This window comes from Octopus bimaculoides, chromosome 5 (assembly GCF_001194135.2).
Source record: "Octopus bimaculoides isolate UCB-OBI-ISO-001 chromosome 5, ASM119413v2, whole genome shotgun sequence".
Taxonomy (NCBI): Eukaryota; Metazoa; Mollusca; class Cephalopoda; order Octopoda; family Octopodidae; genus Octopus; species Octopus bimaculoides.
The window spans coordinates 77,673,697-77,690,569 of NC_068985.1; the positions used below are offsets into that span (position 1 = coordinate 77,673,697).

A 16,873-nucleotide genomic window follows, 5' to 3' on the forward strand; every position below is an offset into this window, starting at 1 on the left:
CAATCCCCCTTGAATTTCCCCCTTCTCTCCCCCTCACACAAATACACTGCAGTTAGCTAGATAGATACACACATGTGACAAGCTCCTGATTCCTTCCACTCACAAAGCGTTGAATTGTTCAAGGTTACATTAGAAAAACACTTGCCTACAGTGCTATACATTGAGATGGAACTCCAGACAACATGGTAACCAAGCAAAAGTCCTTATCTACACAGCCATGCCTGCTTCTCTAAACTTAGATCTACACATGTTAATTTTATATTATACAGCATTGAGTGCTTCGACTTTATTTCTAATCACCATCTTGTCTGAGATATGTTTAGCCCAATTGATAAGAAACTTCTCTCTGCCTCTGCTATTAAACCATCCCTAAACTACTTGGATTAAAATTTACGTTTAAATTAAAATGTGACTGTATAATTACACTAGATAAAAAGTTTTTAATTTATCTAAGACTGTGTTCTAAACACTAACTTATTTACTAAAAAGAAAAAAAAAAACAATACTAAATTTATTACTGCAAACAACACCAACAACTTAAATACGAAAAAACAGTTTACTTCCCAGTGAACATCATTAACTCCATCTTGATATAAGTCAATGAAGATGCTTCTACTTGGTAATTTCACTTGCTGAAAATAACTGCCATGTCTCTCTTAAACCCCACGACACCATTTAAAAAGAACAGAAATGACACATTAGATAATATAGTCCTTTTTTTCCTTGGACTGTTTGGTTGATGAATAAAACCTGGTGGCTCCTTGACAGGTTCTACATATTTAATATGGAATTTTTGTGGAAAAATACAAAAACAGTTTTTATTTGCCTTTTTAATATTTTTTTTTTTTACAAAACATTAATTTGTTGGTTACATGCAGATGAGTTTGCCACACCTACCTAGACACTCAGAATGCAATGAATAAGAACAATCGCCACAAAGGCATCTCATCTAATGCTCTAATAATTCTGGCAATCTATCATTTTGGACTGGAACTTTATTTTATTGACCCTCGGGAAATGAAAGACATATCTTGCTTTCTGTGAGATTTGAACTCAGAATTCAGAGCTGGAACAAATCCCACCAAGCATTTTATCCAGTGTTCATTAATGATTGCATTCACTCGCAACCTGAATGCAATCTTTGCATATCTTAGAAAGATGGGATGGTCATTGATGGAATGCTTTTGACCATGGGTCCAGTTGATCAGAGTTGACTTGGAGGCTGACCATCGTCACCACCTACAAATATCTATAAATAAAAGAAATGTTACAGTTACTTCACTAAACTCTTCCACATTCTTCATTATGTAATAAATGGATTAAAGTTCTAGACAAATCTATTCTTGAGAGAAAAATAGCAACAAGTGGTTGTTACTGTCAACAGAATTATTACTTTCATTGTTTGTGAAGTGATCTTACTCATCTTTAATACAATCATGCTTTTTCTCTTTTCAGAGTATTGAACTGCAAGCGCTGCGTCCGTACACAAACTATACTGTGTTGGTGAAAGCTTTCAATTCTGAGGGCGATGGACCTGATGGTGTGTTGTTCTTTCAAACAATGGAAGGCTGTAAGTTTTTTGACAATTCCTATATATCTACTTACACTCTAGTTATCTCAGATGTAGCTAAGTATCTAAGTGATGGTGGGTTGGAGAGCAACATTGGAATGGTTAGTGTAATATACATACAACTGTTTATAAATGCATCTTCCAAACATTTTTACTCTTGGGGATGAGAGGAAGCTTTATAATGCATTCCCTGTCTCAGAAAATCCCTACATAAAAATTATTATATCTTTCATCATCATCATCATCATCATCATTATCATCGTTTAACATCCGCATTCCATGCTAGCATGGGTTGGACGATTTGACTAAGGACTGGTGAAACCAGATGGCTACACCAGGTTCCAATCTGCTTTGGCAGAGTTTCTACAGCTGGATGCCCTTCCTAACGCCAACCACTCTGAGAGTGTAGTGGGTGCTTTTACATGCCACCGGCACGAAGGTCAGTCAGGCGGTACTGGCAACGGCCACACTCAAAATGGTGTGTTTTACGTGCCACCCGCACAGGAGCCAGTTCGGCGGCACTGGCAACGATCTCGCTCAAATGTCTTTACACGTGCCAGGAAGGCAATGCTGGGCACAGGTGCCATTGACAGTTTCGCTTTCGCTTACCCCAATAGGTCTTCGCAAGCCAAGTTTCATTATCATTTTATTTCTCTCTCATAAAATTAAATTTCATAAAGTAAATAAAGCATCAAACTGTGTTTAAAGAGTTTGGTAAAGCTAAATCCATCAAGCATCACATCGGAGGTTGAAGAAATTCCATCTTAATCAAGACGCTGTCTGATCAAATTCCCCAACAATTTCTTTTTAAGAGGTAATTTTTACTGTAGGGTTACTTTACTACCTACAGATAGCAGGATTTCACTACTTTAGGAATATAATGTGTGCACAATAAAATCATGAAAATTGAATAAAATAAATGCTACTGAAAATGGCATTTGCATATAATTAGCCTATTTTATCAGTATTTCTTAGAACCGTAAGGTTCCAGAGAATCCTAGTTGGGGAACACTAGTTCAGAGAGTAAGTAAAAAAATTGATGTACTAATAAGTAAGTAAAAAATTGATGTACTATTAACATTTGATCTATTGTAGCTGTTCTTGTTGGATTTAAATATAGGTAAAAGAGATGCCTAGATAGAAGTAACAACAGAGATATTAAATTGCTGAACTAGGTCATGAAAGTTATAGAGAGTTATAGCCCAATTAATTAGGAATAGAATCAGGTTAGGTGAGATGCAGCTTTGTTTTGTGCCAGGAGGAAGTAGAACTGTTACTATCTTCTAAGTAAAACAACTGCAGGAGAAATATGCAGTTAAAAATAAGCCATTGTACTTAGCATTCATTGATCCGGAGGTATCTTTGACAGAGGTCCTTACTCTGTGATCATAGATATTAATGGTCTCTGAGGAAGCTAGAAATAGATGAATGGCTTGTGAAAGCCATACAAGCCATGTACAAGATAAGAACTAACCATGAGTTGACAAATTTAGACCAGGGCTCAGTTGTCAGTTCCTTTCTATTTTTGATATCCCTCTAGGCCATAAAATTGGTTACCTTTGGGAACTATTATATGATGATGACCTTGTTCACATAGCAAAATCTGTAACAAAATTAGAAAAGTATCACCGGAAGGTTAACAGAAAAAGTACTGTTTGTACACTAAAGATACATGGGAAATATATTTTCTCAAATGTCTTGGAGTCCCTCCTTCCCTCAAGTGGTAGTTTCTGTTGCCTAGGTGACGTAATTAGCAGTGGAAAGGGATGTTATGAAAGTATAGTTGGTAGAATAAGAGGATGGAAAAAGTCCAGAGAGCTATTATATCTGTTGGCTACAAACTCTCTGTCTGTCTGTCCGTCTCTCTCTCTGAGTGAAAGGCAGATTGTATGATGCTTGTGCATTAACAACAATACTACATGCTTGTGAATCATGAACCTTGAATGCTGAAAACGTGAAAACTAGAGAGGAATGAAACTAGCATGTTACATTGGATGTGCAATGTCAGTATGCTTGTACAACAAAGTGCAAGTACGTTGAGAGGAAAATCAGGCATAAGAGAAATCCAGTGTAGCATGCAAGAAAGAAAATTGCACTGCTTTGATTATGTGACGCATATGGACCAGAATAGCTCTATACAAACATGCCAGTCACTTAAAGTGGATGCGACTTGTGAGAGAAGGAGACCCAGGAAGACATAGGACAAAGTAGTAGGAGCTGATCTCAAGGTGTTGAGCTTCATGGAGAAGGTGACAAAAGACTAAAATGATCAGTAATTCACTGTACTCAAGAAGGCCAATCTATCACTGTGAAAATGAGGTCCTAAAAGCATCTTGTTTATGCCTATACATACTGGGCCCTTTGTTGCACACAATGTCCCCCTCGAGCATTTCACACATCTCATCCCCCTGACACCTGCCCCTATCACTCCTTTGTCTATGGTACTATTTAGCTGCTGTAGTCACTTAAGAGGAGAATCAATACATTTCAGCCCACCCTTTTGTGCTACTAATTACTCCCTTCTCCCTCTGGTAATACTTCCTATTAACATCCACCCCTCAATTTCATTATCATCCTTTCCCTTACTATTTTCCACTGAGCACCCTTTTCTCTGCCTTCAGTTGTCTCTCTCTCTCTGTCTCCTCTGGGCTACACCTCATCTTTTTTTACCTGCTATGATTCTCAGTGCTCTCTCATATTCGCCATCAATGCTATCCTGTTGTCACTCCCTTTATACACTTCACTCCCCATTACTCATATACCTTGCAGAACATTCTCCTACTTTCTGATCCCTCTTTCCTGACCCACTCCTATCTCTCCCACCTTGCCCTCCATAAGTATATTCTCCATAATCATTTCTAGAGTGTGACATGTAGATAATTGAATGTGCAATGTCAGTATGCTTGTACAACAAAGTGCACACACGTTGAGAGGAAAATCAGGCATAAGAGAAATCCAATGTAGCATTTCTAACAAAGACACATGGTCTTGAATTTCTCTTGGGGTTTAGTCAATTGCATTTGATAGTACGAAGTTCATCAGGCACCACATAGAAGGTTGAAGAAATTTCATCTTAACCAAGACCTTGTCTGATCAAATTCTACAATTTCTTAAACTTATTTACCCCAGTACTTGACTGGTACTTTTTTATATTTTGACACTGGAATAATGAAAGGCTAAATTGACGTTGGTGAGAGTTGGTGTTGTCACTTGTAGATAATGAAAGTACAAGTGACCTGTTGAAGGATTAATCTCATAAGCAAAGGGTCATACAGTGAACTTTAACATAGTACTAGTGTGAATGATAAAATATATACAAAGCATTCAAAAGCACTGATATTACACATTGTTTGCTGAAATATTTAGGATGTTTGTTCTGGTGTGTGTATATGTGTGTGTAGTAGTGAAGATTCTATTATTAGAAAGAAAATGTTGAAGCTAAATGATGATATATTGGTTGCCATACAATGCATTGTTATAATATTGTCTTTCTACATGTGAGATCTAACATGTTTTCTATTTCATTTCATTCTAGTGCCTAACAAGCCACGGATCACACACTGTACTCATGTCCACTCTAGTTCTCTACGTGTAAACTGGGAAGCTCCTACTGAACTCAATGGACGGCTACTTGGTTACCAATTAGTATGGCAATATAATGGGGAGAACTTCACTAAAAACATCACTACTAGCTTACAAGATCCCATGTCAGCACTTGTGACAGGATTGAGTAAGTGTTCTAATCATGTTATTATTTTACACCATTTTTTCTCCCATATGCATTATGCCCCTCCTCTCTTCTCTCTCTCTCTCTCTCTCTCTCTCCCCTACCAAAACATGTCAACCCCCCCATCCCTGTCAACTGTGTCATTGTTATTACTCTGCTACATGCATCCTTCTAAAGCTCCTCAACTTGTGCACCTCCTCCCCTCAATCTTTCTCAATCTTTACCCAACTCTCTTCCAGTTCCCCTATCCTTTCCCCATTGGCACTCTTGCAGCCTCCCCTCGCAACTACTCACCTTGTACCTTAAGGTACCACCTAGATACTTCATCACCGCTGTTTATCTCTCTGTCTCCTAAATGTGAGTAGCCTCTACCACAGGAACCTGCTCTACTCCAACCTCTTCTCTCATACCTAAGGTATGAGAAAAGGTTTTGTAGTCTTGTGAAATGAAGGACAACCTCAACAGTGCCAGTGTCACCAAAGCAGCACCCAGTACACACTGTAAGCAGTTGGCATTAGAAAGGGCATCCAGCTGTAGAAATTATGCCAAAGCAGACATAAGAGTATGATGTAGTCTTTGGGTCCATTGGATCCATGTCAAACCATCCAGTTCATGCCAGCATGGATCATCATCATTTAATGTCCACTTTCTGTGCTGGTATGGGTTAAATAGCTTGAATGGAACTGGTAAACCAGCAAGCTGCACCAAGTTCCAGTCTGAATCCTCTTCCTAATACCAACCACTCCAACCATGTAGTGGGTGTCACTGGCATGGAAGGTGTTATGTGTCACCAGCACCAGCCACAACTATGATTTCACTTGGCTTGGTGAGTCTTCTCATGCACAGCAAATTGCCAAACTCATGATCACTCGTGATCACTCGTGATCACTCCCGTTAGACCTCGCATTCAAAAATCATGCTTCACCACCTTGTCCCATGTCTTCCTGGGTCTACTTCTTCCACAGGTTCCTCTACAATTAGAGATCGGCACTTCTTTACACAGCTGTCCTCATCCGTATGCATCACTTGACCATACCAGTACAGATGCCTGTCTTGCACACAACATCTGATGCCTCTTATGTCCAATTTTCCTCTCAAGACGCTTACACTCAATCATACATGCACACTGACATTGCACATCCAATAGAGCATACTAGATTCATTTCTTTTAAGCCTTTGCATGTTCTCTGCCATCATAGCCCATGTTTCACTGCCATGTAGCATGGCTATTTTCACACAGGCATCATACAATTTGCCTTTCACTCTGAGGGTGAGGCCCTTTGTTGCCATCAAAGGTAGAAGCTCTCTGAACTTTGCCCAGCCTGTTCTTACTCTAGCAGCTATGCTCTCAGAGCATCACCCTCCACTGCTGACTTGGTCACCTAGATAACGAATGCTATCAACTACTTTTAGGTATCCCTGCTGGCATTTGATAGTTTATTTTCTGTATATGTCTAGTGTTTACTATACTTGTGCATCTGCCACACACAAAGACTATCAAATAATGATACCTTTTTCTGTCCGTCAGTACTACACCCCCCACTATCCTGAGGGCTCTTGTCCTGCCAGTCACTTGGTGACCTCACTGCTACTGGTGCCATGCAAAACGCATCCAGTACTCTCTCTAAAGTAGCAGGCGTTAGGAAGGGGGTCCAGCTATAGTAACCATGTCAAAGCAAACTGCAAAGCCTGATACAGTCTTCTGACTTGCCAGTTCTTGATGAACTGTTCCAGCATGGAAATGGACATTAAATGATAATGATTATATATGTGTGTGTATATGTGCACACACACATACACATACCTTTTATTAATATTGCCAAGCAGTATATCACTGGTTATGGCATTGTCAAGTAGACTAGTTAGTGAAAACCCATAAGTAACTTTCTGATCAGTTATATACTCAACGATATTTAAATATAATTGCTCTCTTTATCTTTTAGACTTTTAGAGTATGCTTCTATTTTTCTGACTTATGGACAACTATCTAATAATATACATCCATGTATGTGTGTGCGTGTATACACACACACACACACACACACACACACACACTGTTTTGGGTAAAAGCCTCAAAATGCACTCTTAAAAACTCCCTGAAGAAACACCCACATTGTAATGGCAATCAAAGGCTTCAGATTCATAGAAATTAAGATATCAAGAATAATTTTAAATAATATTCTATAATTATGGAAAGTTCCTAAAATGAGAGATGAAAATGGGAGATGCAGAAACATAATGTGATGCATTAATAAAGCCTTTGGATTTCCATCTGCAAGTTATTATTATTATTATAATATATATATATATATTCCATTCAATAACATGGTGTTTCCTCCTTGGCAACAAATTTCCCTCTTACAACTGTAAACATTCAATAGTTTAAACAGCAGAGCTGTAAAATAAATAAACATGTGAACTCGCTCCCTATTGTAATCCCACGTTACAAAAGAAGGAAAATGATTGGTCACTGACTCGTTTTGCTCTCAGACAAACAAATATTTTCAAAAGCAAAGAATAGACAAATAGACGTCAAACAGAGTTCCCTCCCTTTATCTTATCTTCCAACAAATTGTGACCTTTAACAGTTCCAGCTGACACTTAATCCCTGTAATCTCTCGTTTGACTTAATCTCTCCACATACGAATATCCATTAACCCACCCACACCTGCCAGTGTGAAACATGGATATGAAATGATGATAATATACGTTTACACACAGATATTCACATACAAATATACACATCTATATGATGGATTATACACACACACACACACACATGTTACATATATATATATATATATATATATATAAATATATACATATACAAACAGGTGTGTGTATATATATGAGTGACTGTGTGGTAAGTAGCTTGCTCACCAACCACATGGTTCCAGGTTCAGTCCCACTGCGTGGCACCTTGGGCAAATGTCTTCTACTATAGCCTCAGGCCGACCAAAGCCTTGTGAGTGGATTTGGTAGACAGAAACTGAAAGAAGCCCGTCGTATATATGTATATATATATATATATATATACGTATGTGTGTTTGTGTGTCTGTGTTTGTCCTCCCAACTTCGCTTGACAACCGATGGTGGTGTGTTTACGTCCCCGTAACTTAGTGGTTTGGCAAAAAGAGCCCGATAGAATAAGTACTAGGCTTACAAAGAATAAGTCCTGGGATCGATTTGCTCGACTAAAGGCGGTGCCCCAGCATGGCCACAGTCAAATGACTGAAACAAGTAAAAGAGTATATACACACACACACTGATGTTAAGGCTAGTAATAATGATAATAATTTGAAATTTTTGCACAAGGCCAGCAATTTTAGGATAAGATATTATGTTGATTACATCAACCCCCCCCCCACTACTCAACTAGTACTTATTTTCTTGAGCCCCAAAACAATGAAAGGTAAAGTCAGCCACAGAAGTTTTTGAACTCAGAAGAAATGCCATTAAGTAGTAATAATTATAATTAATAATAATAATAATGTCAATCATCTTGATGATGATTACATTGTTTGATAGTAATTTAAACCATTATAATACAATATTTGAAAATTGAGAATTTGGTTTGCAGGTGCAAGGCGTGGTTGTGTGGTAAGAAGCTTGCTTTCCAACCACATAGTTCTGGGTTCAATCCCACTATATGGTACCATGAGCAAGTGTCTTCTACTATAGTCTTGGGCCAACCAACGCCTTGTAAGTGGATTTGGTAGCGGGAAAATGAAAGAAGCCTGTCATATATATATATATATATATATATATGTGTGTGTGTGTGTGTGCCAACTGGCTCCTATGCCAGTGACATGTAAAATGCACCATCTGAACATGGCTGATGCCAGTGCCACTTGGCTGGCTCCTGTGCCAGTAGCACGTAAAAAGCACCCATTACACTCTCAGAATAGTTGGTGTTAAGAAGGGCATCCTGCTGTAGAAGCCTTGCCAGATCAGATTGGAGCCTGGTGCAGCCTCTGGGCTTGCCAGTCCCCAGTCAAACTGTGCAACCTATGCCAGCATGGAAAACGGACGTTAAACAATGATGATGATGATGACAATATATATATGTATATGCATATATTTATATATATGTATCTATCTATCTATCTATCTATATATATATATATATATATATATATAAAATATATTTACATTATTTACATTATTTACATTTGACGGATATTCGTCCTCATCTTGTTTGTTGTTAACACAACGTTTCGGCTGATATACTCTCCAGCCTTCGTCAGGTGTCTTGGGGAAATTTCGAACCTGGGTTCTCATTCCTATCGATGTTACTATTATTATTATTATTATTATTATATTATTATTATTATTATTATTATTATTATTATTACTATTACTATTAATAGTAATAGTAATAATAATAATAATAATAATAATAATAGTAACATCGATAGGAATGAGAACCCAGGTTCGAAATTTCCCCAAGACACCTGACGAAGGCTGGAGAGTATATCAGCCGAAACGTTGTGTTAACAACAAACAAGATGAGGACGAATATCCGTCAAATGTAAATAATGTAAATAATTCCTCATCTCTTAAATATAGAACTGTATATAAAATATATATATAAAATAATCTTATGGTTTGCAATACTAACTTCAGGAAACCTGCCAGTCGCCTAGTCACCTACCATTCTGGCAGATACACTAGTCAAATTAGCTACATCATCGCCAGAAAAAGGGAAAGATGGCTGCTTATAAATGCCAAAACCTTCCCAGGTGAAAAATGTACCCCACAACATAGACTAGTAGTTAGTGACTTCAGGATCAGGGCTAAATGGATGCCCAGAAGACGACCAGCATGGAGGAGAAGGGTCTGGTAGCTTAGACAGAGATTTAGAGACATATTACTTGAAGCCATTGACAAAATAGGAGATATAGCATCACATGAAGTCCCCTCTTGACCCAAGGTAATGTGGTGGAGGAACAATGTTGTTGACAGGGCTGTTAGAGAACAGCATTTTTTTTTTTTTTTTTGCTTTATACCTTCCAGAATCAATAAAATGAGGTACCAATGACATACTGAGATCAATTTAATCAACTGATCCCTTCCCCTCAAAATTCTGGTTTTGTGCTTAATTTAGAAATTATTTCAAAATGAAAACCAAGAATGGATAAAAGAAAATCATTTTCTAATATTCATTATACATTAAAAAAAAATCTAAAACTGGAAAATTAGTAAAAATGTTTCATTTGGCCCTTTCTGTAAATTTATTTTCTAATGTTTTGTCTATTTTCATTTGTCCAGAGCCTTATACAGAATATGTTACACGAGTTGCTGCCATCACAGGAGGGGGGCGGGGCAATTTCAGCAATGAGTATCCAGCCTTAACTGATGTTTCAGGTATACCAAATTCTTTCATTGTTAACATTCTTTGTTGGTTTGTGAATTAATGATTCTATGTATGACTGTGTGAAAAATTACATGGATTTACAAATGATCACATACAAAAAACAAACATGTGCAAGCACACAAATATCTTAAGAACAGAAATGGATAACTTAGAATGAACTTGTAGCTTCAAACAAATGAACAAATTCTACTGCATGCATATACATATATATGATGAATTCTCTCTGAAATGCGTGTTCAGTAAAATAAAGCAGTAATCATGTTCTATGAGTATTGAATGTATCTCTTGAGGCCTGTTGGTGCCTTGCAAGCCTTTCAGCAAAGGAAACAAGTTGAGGACTCAGCTTTTTTTGAGTGCTTGTGGATCATTAACTACATGTATTCTTAAGTGAATGGCAAGGCCTGCTTTACTTCATGTCACAAAACCACAATGACAGGTAAGGATTTCATTTAGAGGAGCAGTGTTTTGCCAGTGTGCCTTCATGCTTACACGAAGTTGGTCCCAATGTTAGTTGACTTTGCTCAAATCTTTGAACTGAGGAGAAGCAGGACTGGCACCTGATCCTGCATTCTGATACTTCGTTTTCCCAGGAATAAAAGGAAATGTTTCATTGCTTCAGATTGTCTTTTAGTTTGTCTTTGATGTGCAAGAGTACCCTTCCAACTGACCTTCCTGTTGGGAATTGGCCAAAGAGAAGCTGCTTTGGAATTCTGATATCACTTATGATCACATAGTTAAATAATTTGCTATGCAATAAAATGCTTCCTGTCTTGATGTCACTGCACACCAGCTTGGGCTCAACTGGAAGATCCATGGCTCACTTATTGCAGTCACAACACTTCATTAACCAAGAGGAAGTGGAAGCTTCAGTGAAGGAGTTCTTCACCTCAAAGTACAAGAACTGGGATGAAAGAACTGGCAGAAACGTGGCTTCAGATGGTACAACACGATGGCCTCTACTTTGAATGCTGGGTTGCTTTTGTTGTAACTTGATGCATAAAGCAAATAAGTGACCAAAATATTACAAAACTTTTGATTCAACACGTGTAGAAATGCCTTTGTATATCAATCGTATTATTTATGTGAAGCATCTAATATAATAATGAGTTTTTATATATTTGTCTGTGTGTGTATGTGTGTATATATATATAAAGGTTATGAAGGGTATTGGAGTCAACTAAACCCTAAAGACACAGGTAATACCGAGTAAGTGCTGTATACTGTATATATATATATATATATATTTGTCCAAAATCATGCAGTAGGAGGGAGTGAGAGAAAGTACTAACAATGAGACTGGGGAGTAATAAAGAGAGCATTGTGTCCACACATCAGTGAGGAGGTGAAATGAGAGTAATAGCTGTGATACGAATGCAGTTTGGGAGTGTGTTTATATATATTTTTGTGATCATGTATTTACATATATACATATTTATATGTGTGTGTGTATACATACATATATATATATATATTTATAATATCAAGCCAGGTGGATTCGTTGTTTTTTCTCTTTACCTACGTAAATTAAGAGTATTGCTGTCGGGGAGATATCTTGTGGTAGAGGAATAGTATTTAACTGCTATTTCTAAATTTCGTTATGTGGTGAAGCAGTTTGCTGAACCTTAATTATAATTAGAGAATTTTTGTAAATATATATTGTAATGAAGGAAATATAACAAATTTAACAATCAAATATGTATTCTTTATTTCAACATAAGATCTTGGGAAAGGTTTTTCTTGAAATAAACATTAACAGCATTATCATTAGAAAGAAAAGTTAAAAACAACTGTTGATACTGTCATGTCTTGCACATCCTACTACATTATATATGCCTGCAGAGGCAAACACTCAGAAGAATCATTTCATGGGTGAAATGTTTTGTGGCTATTTTACGCAGATCATTTGCTCTGATATTTAAGTTCCAATATGTGTGTATATATTTATGGTATATAGTGTTTGTTATCAGTACACTGATAATTTTAATTGAACCCAGTGAGAGGTTTACTCAATGGGACCCAGATCTTAGTGCTGTCTATCAAGGATTTTGTTCATCCATGGAAAAATACTTAGTGGAAGTAAGAAAAGAGAGGAGGTCTTTATTCTGCACATCAACCTCCGTCCCAGTGAGACAAATCCTTCCCTTTAGTCTGAGTAGACAGTTTCCTGTTATTCCAGCATTTGCAATGACTAAAAACAAATCATAAGGATAGAGCGTCAATAATGTTGGCATCATCCTACCATCACCAGTATTCAGCCATGGACAATTTTATGTTGCATTGGGTAGAAGTGGAAGCAGTAATAATATTAAAATGTTGGTAAAGGACCATCCAAAACAAGGGGAACTTATTAGTGGTAGGGTTTTCACTAGAAGCGTGGTGTTGAAGCTATTACTAAGATAAAGGTTGTAATCTTTTAATTTTATTTTCCGTATCATTTTCTGGCTGTCATTTCTGACAGCACGGGTACACTAGTTGTGAAATAGTTATAAGTGATTTGAAAGCCACTACAGCAATGCCTGTTGGAAGTTAAGGAAGAAAAACACAAGTTAATAGTAAAGGATTTGGCAAAAGCCAAAATAAGAAAAGAAGGTTTGGACTTTAAATTTATATTACAGTATTTCAGCTTAAAAACCTTTCTCAATGTAAAATAACAATGCAGGTTGAGCTTGGCTCTATGGATTTGTTTATGGTGATCTTTAAATTTGAAAGTTCATTCTGTCCATAATATGAGCTTTTTATTTACTGAGTGGTACCACTGTATTTTCGACTGTATATCTGTATGTAGTCAGATGTAAAAAAGAAAAAAAAAGTATTCTGTATATCACTGTATTGACCACACTATCAGATGTTGCAATGGTCACAATGCGCTTCATCACAATATTAGTAGCTTTCAAATGATGGCTAGGTGGGCAAGCCAACATTCCCCTAGAACAGAACACATTACCTATTTGCAATTTAGAGGATTGAAGTAATATGAAATGAAGTATTTTGCTCAAGAACGATGCACTGTCTATCTGGGACGTGAAGCCATAACCTTGTGATATATATATATATATATATATATATGAAACTACTAGGCTTTCTGTATATATTTAGATTGATAGATAGATATCCATCTATATAGAAAGAGCATTTTCAGTTTTTTAAAGCTAAATCTGTTCTGTTGCTATAATGAATTTCCTTCTTTCCATATGATGTTCATCATGCAAATCCAGCAAAGCTGACATGTGTGTGCATGTGTTAGTGAATGTGTAGAGAGAGATTGTTTAATTATCATTGACTATGCAACATCTTTTAATTATTTCAAATTTTACATTTCAGGTCCAAGTGCCCCAAACATTTTGAACTTAACAGTGCTGTCACCAACCAGCATACATGTTCAATGGGACATACCCGAGGTGGTGTACAAGGACATTGATGGCTACCTCATTCAGCTCACCCGCCTTGACAGAAACTCCTTCCAGATTACAAAGAAAATACCCAATACTGAAAGTGAAGTAAGGCGTATTGTAATAGCATTGCATTAACACTGTTTTTGATCTGTTGCTCTCCACAGTATATTGAGGCCAATAACAATGCATTTGTTATGCTAGAAATAGTTGTCAAAGCTACCTTAATTTACATATTACTGTCTTTCTAAAATAAAGGTTGTATTGAATTATCATTTAAAAAAAATAAGACAGAGCTGGATTAACCTTTAACATATGCTTGCTAAACATGGCTGATGTTTAGTGACTTGTATGCATCAGTGTGCACATGCATAAATATCCATAAATTCAACAATAACCAGTGCAATAGACTACCACTGCATAGCACATCCCTGTTAATACATTATTATGGATTTTAGAAATAGATCATTCCATGTACTGACCTCTAAAATAGCAAACATGCATTTATATTTATGCCATGGACATGAAATGCTTCCCTATAGAATACGCATATCAGAATAAATGAAGACATTTTTGTGTCAGTTTTCTATAGCTATGGAATACATATGAATTCACACTATATTAATATTGATATATTAGTTGTGACCATATGCAATTTATGGGTCTGGGTGCATCCTTAGAATGCTTCATACTCCCTCTTCCCTCAACAGGTATATACATTCCAATAGGCAACATAATATATTGCTTCCTTCATTCCTTATTATTGTCCATTCTCAGATTGCAGCAATGTTATCACTGTCTATATATATATGTGTGTGTGTGTGTGTGTACATATAAATATGCATGTGAGGCACCTTGGGTAAGTGTCGTCTTCTGTAGCCTTGGGTTGACCAAAGCCTTGTGAGTGAATCTGGTAGATGGGAGTTCCTTATTTATATATATATATATGTGTGTGTGTGTGTATGAATGTATGTACACACACACAACTGGTTCTTTCACTTGGCTTCTACCAAATCCACTCAAGGTTTTGGTCTGCCTGAGGTAATCATCATCATCATTTAACATCTGTTTTTCATGCTAGCATTGGTTGGACAGTTCAACCAGGGTCTGGGAAGCCAGGAGGCTGCACCAGGCTCCAGTCTGATCTGGCAGTGTTTCTACAGCTGGATGCTCTTCCTAATGCCAACCACTCCGTGAGTGTAGTGGGTGCTTTATATGTGCCACCAGCACAGGGGCTAGAGGAGGCTGGCAATGGCCACAATCGGTTGGTGCTTTTTACGTGCCACCGGCTCGGAAGCCAGTCAAGGCGGCGCTGGCATTGGCCACGTTCGGATGGTGCTTTTTATGTGCCACTAGCACGTTTATCACAACTACAATTTCCATTTGATTTTCATTTTCATGTTGATGTACTTGACTCAATAGGTTTCCTCAAGCACAGCAGGTTGCCCCACGATCCAAGGTACTTTTGAATGGGCTGGGGCTGGTTATGCGAAACTGGTGTAGGATACAGCCATAAACTCACTTTATTTGCTGGGTCTTCGCAGTCACAGCATATCTCAAGAGGTTTCTGTCTTTCGTCATTGCCTCTGTGAGGCCCAACATTTGAAGGTCATGCTTCACCACCTCATCCCATGTCTTCTTGGGTCTACCTCTACTCCGGATTCCTTCAACTGTTTGGGAGTGGCACTTCTTCACACATCTCTCCCCATCCATCTGTAGTATATGACCATACCAGCACAAACGTCTCTCTTGCATGCCACATCTGATGCTTCTTAAGTCCAACATTTCTCTCAGGGCACTTACGCTCTGTCGTGTGTGCACACTGACATTACACATCCAGTGGACCATGCTACCTTCATTTCTTTCAAGCCTACACATGTCCTCTGCAATCACGGCCCATGTTTCACTGCCGTGAAGCATGGCAGTTTGCACACATGCATCGTACAATCTACTTTCACTCTGAGCGAGAAGCCTTTGTCACCAGTAGGGGTAGAAGCTTTCTAAACTTTGCCCAAGCTATGCTTATTCTAGTGGTAACACTCTCTGAGCATCCACCCCAAATTGGTCACCTAGGTAGTGGAAGCTATCAACTACTCCTAGTTTCTTCCCTTGGCATGTGATGGAATCTGTTTTCTGAGCATCTGTGGTGTTTATTGCTCCTGTGCATCTGCCGCACATGAAAGCTATCTTCTCGATTAATCTTCTTTTGATGTTGCTGCGCCTCTTATGTGTCCATAGCTTACACTGGGTACATCTTATGGAGTTTCTGCCTACACTTTTTCTACACGTTAAACAGGGCCTGAGGGTGTGTGTGATGTGTACGCCTTCCTACTTACTAGAACTTTGGTCCTTGCTACATTGACTCTAAGGCCTTTCGATTCTAAACCTTACTTCCACACCCAAAATTTCTTTTCTAGTTCTGGTAGTGATTCTGCTATGAGGGCCAGGTCATCAGCATAGAGGAGCTCCCAGGGGCAGCCTGTCTTGAATTCCTCTGTTATTGCCTGGAGGACTATGATGAAGAAAAGGGGACTGAGGGCTGAACCTTGTGGATCCCTACTTCTACCCGGAATTCTTCACTATACTCATTGCCAATCCTAACCTTACTAACGGCTTCTCTGTATAGGGCCTGTACAGCCCTCATTAACCATTCGTCAATCCCCAGCTTCCACATCGCCCACCAGATAAGGGATCGGGGGACCCTGTCAAAGGCTTTCTCCAAGTTCACAAAAGCTAAGTATAGGGATTTATCTTTAGGTTGGTATTTCTCCTGCAGTTGTTGAACCAGGAATATGGCATCAGTGGTGCTT

The 16,873-nt window shown here is 38.0% G+C and overlaps 1 protein-coding gene across 1 annotated transcript in view; it reads left to right on the forward strand.

Moving 5' to 3' along the window:
* Positions 1 to 14,216, forward strand: part of LOC106877336 (receptor-type tyrosine-protein phosphatase delta) — a 242,189-nt gene extending 227,973 nt beyond the window's left edge. Inside the window, exons 7-10 of the mRNA XM_014926212.2 lie at positions 1,456 to 1,570; positions 5,106 to 5,300; positions 10,569 to 10,664; positions 13,996 to 14,216. Of these exons, the coding sequence (XP_014781698.2) occupies positions 1,456 to 1,570; positions 5,106 to 5,300; positions 10,569 to 10,664; positions 13,996 to 14,201 (612 nt within the window). The 3' untranslated portion in view covers positions 14,202 to 14,216. The remainder of the gene's footprint in view (positions 1 to 1,455; positions 1,571 to 5,105; positions 5,301 to 10,568; positions 10,665 to 13,995) is intronic.
* The last annotated feature ends 2,657 nt before the right edge of the window (positions 14,217 to 16,873 follow it).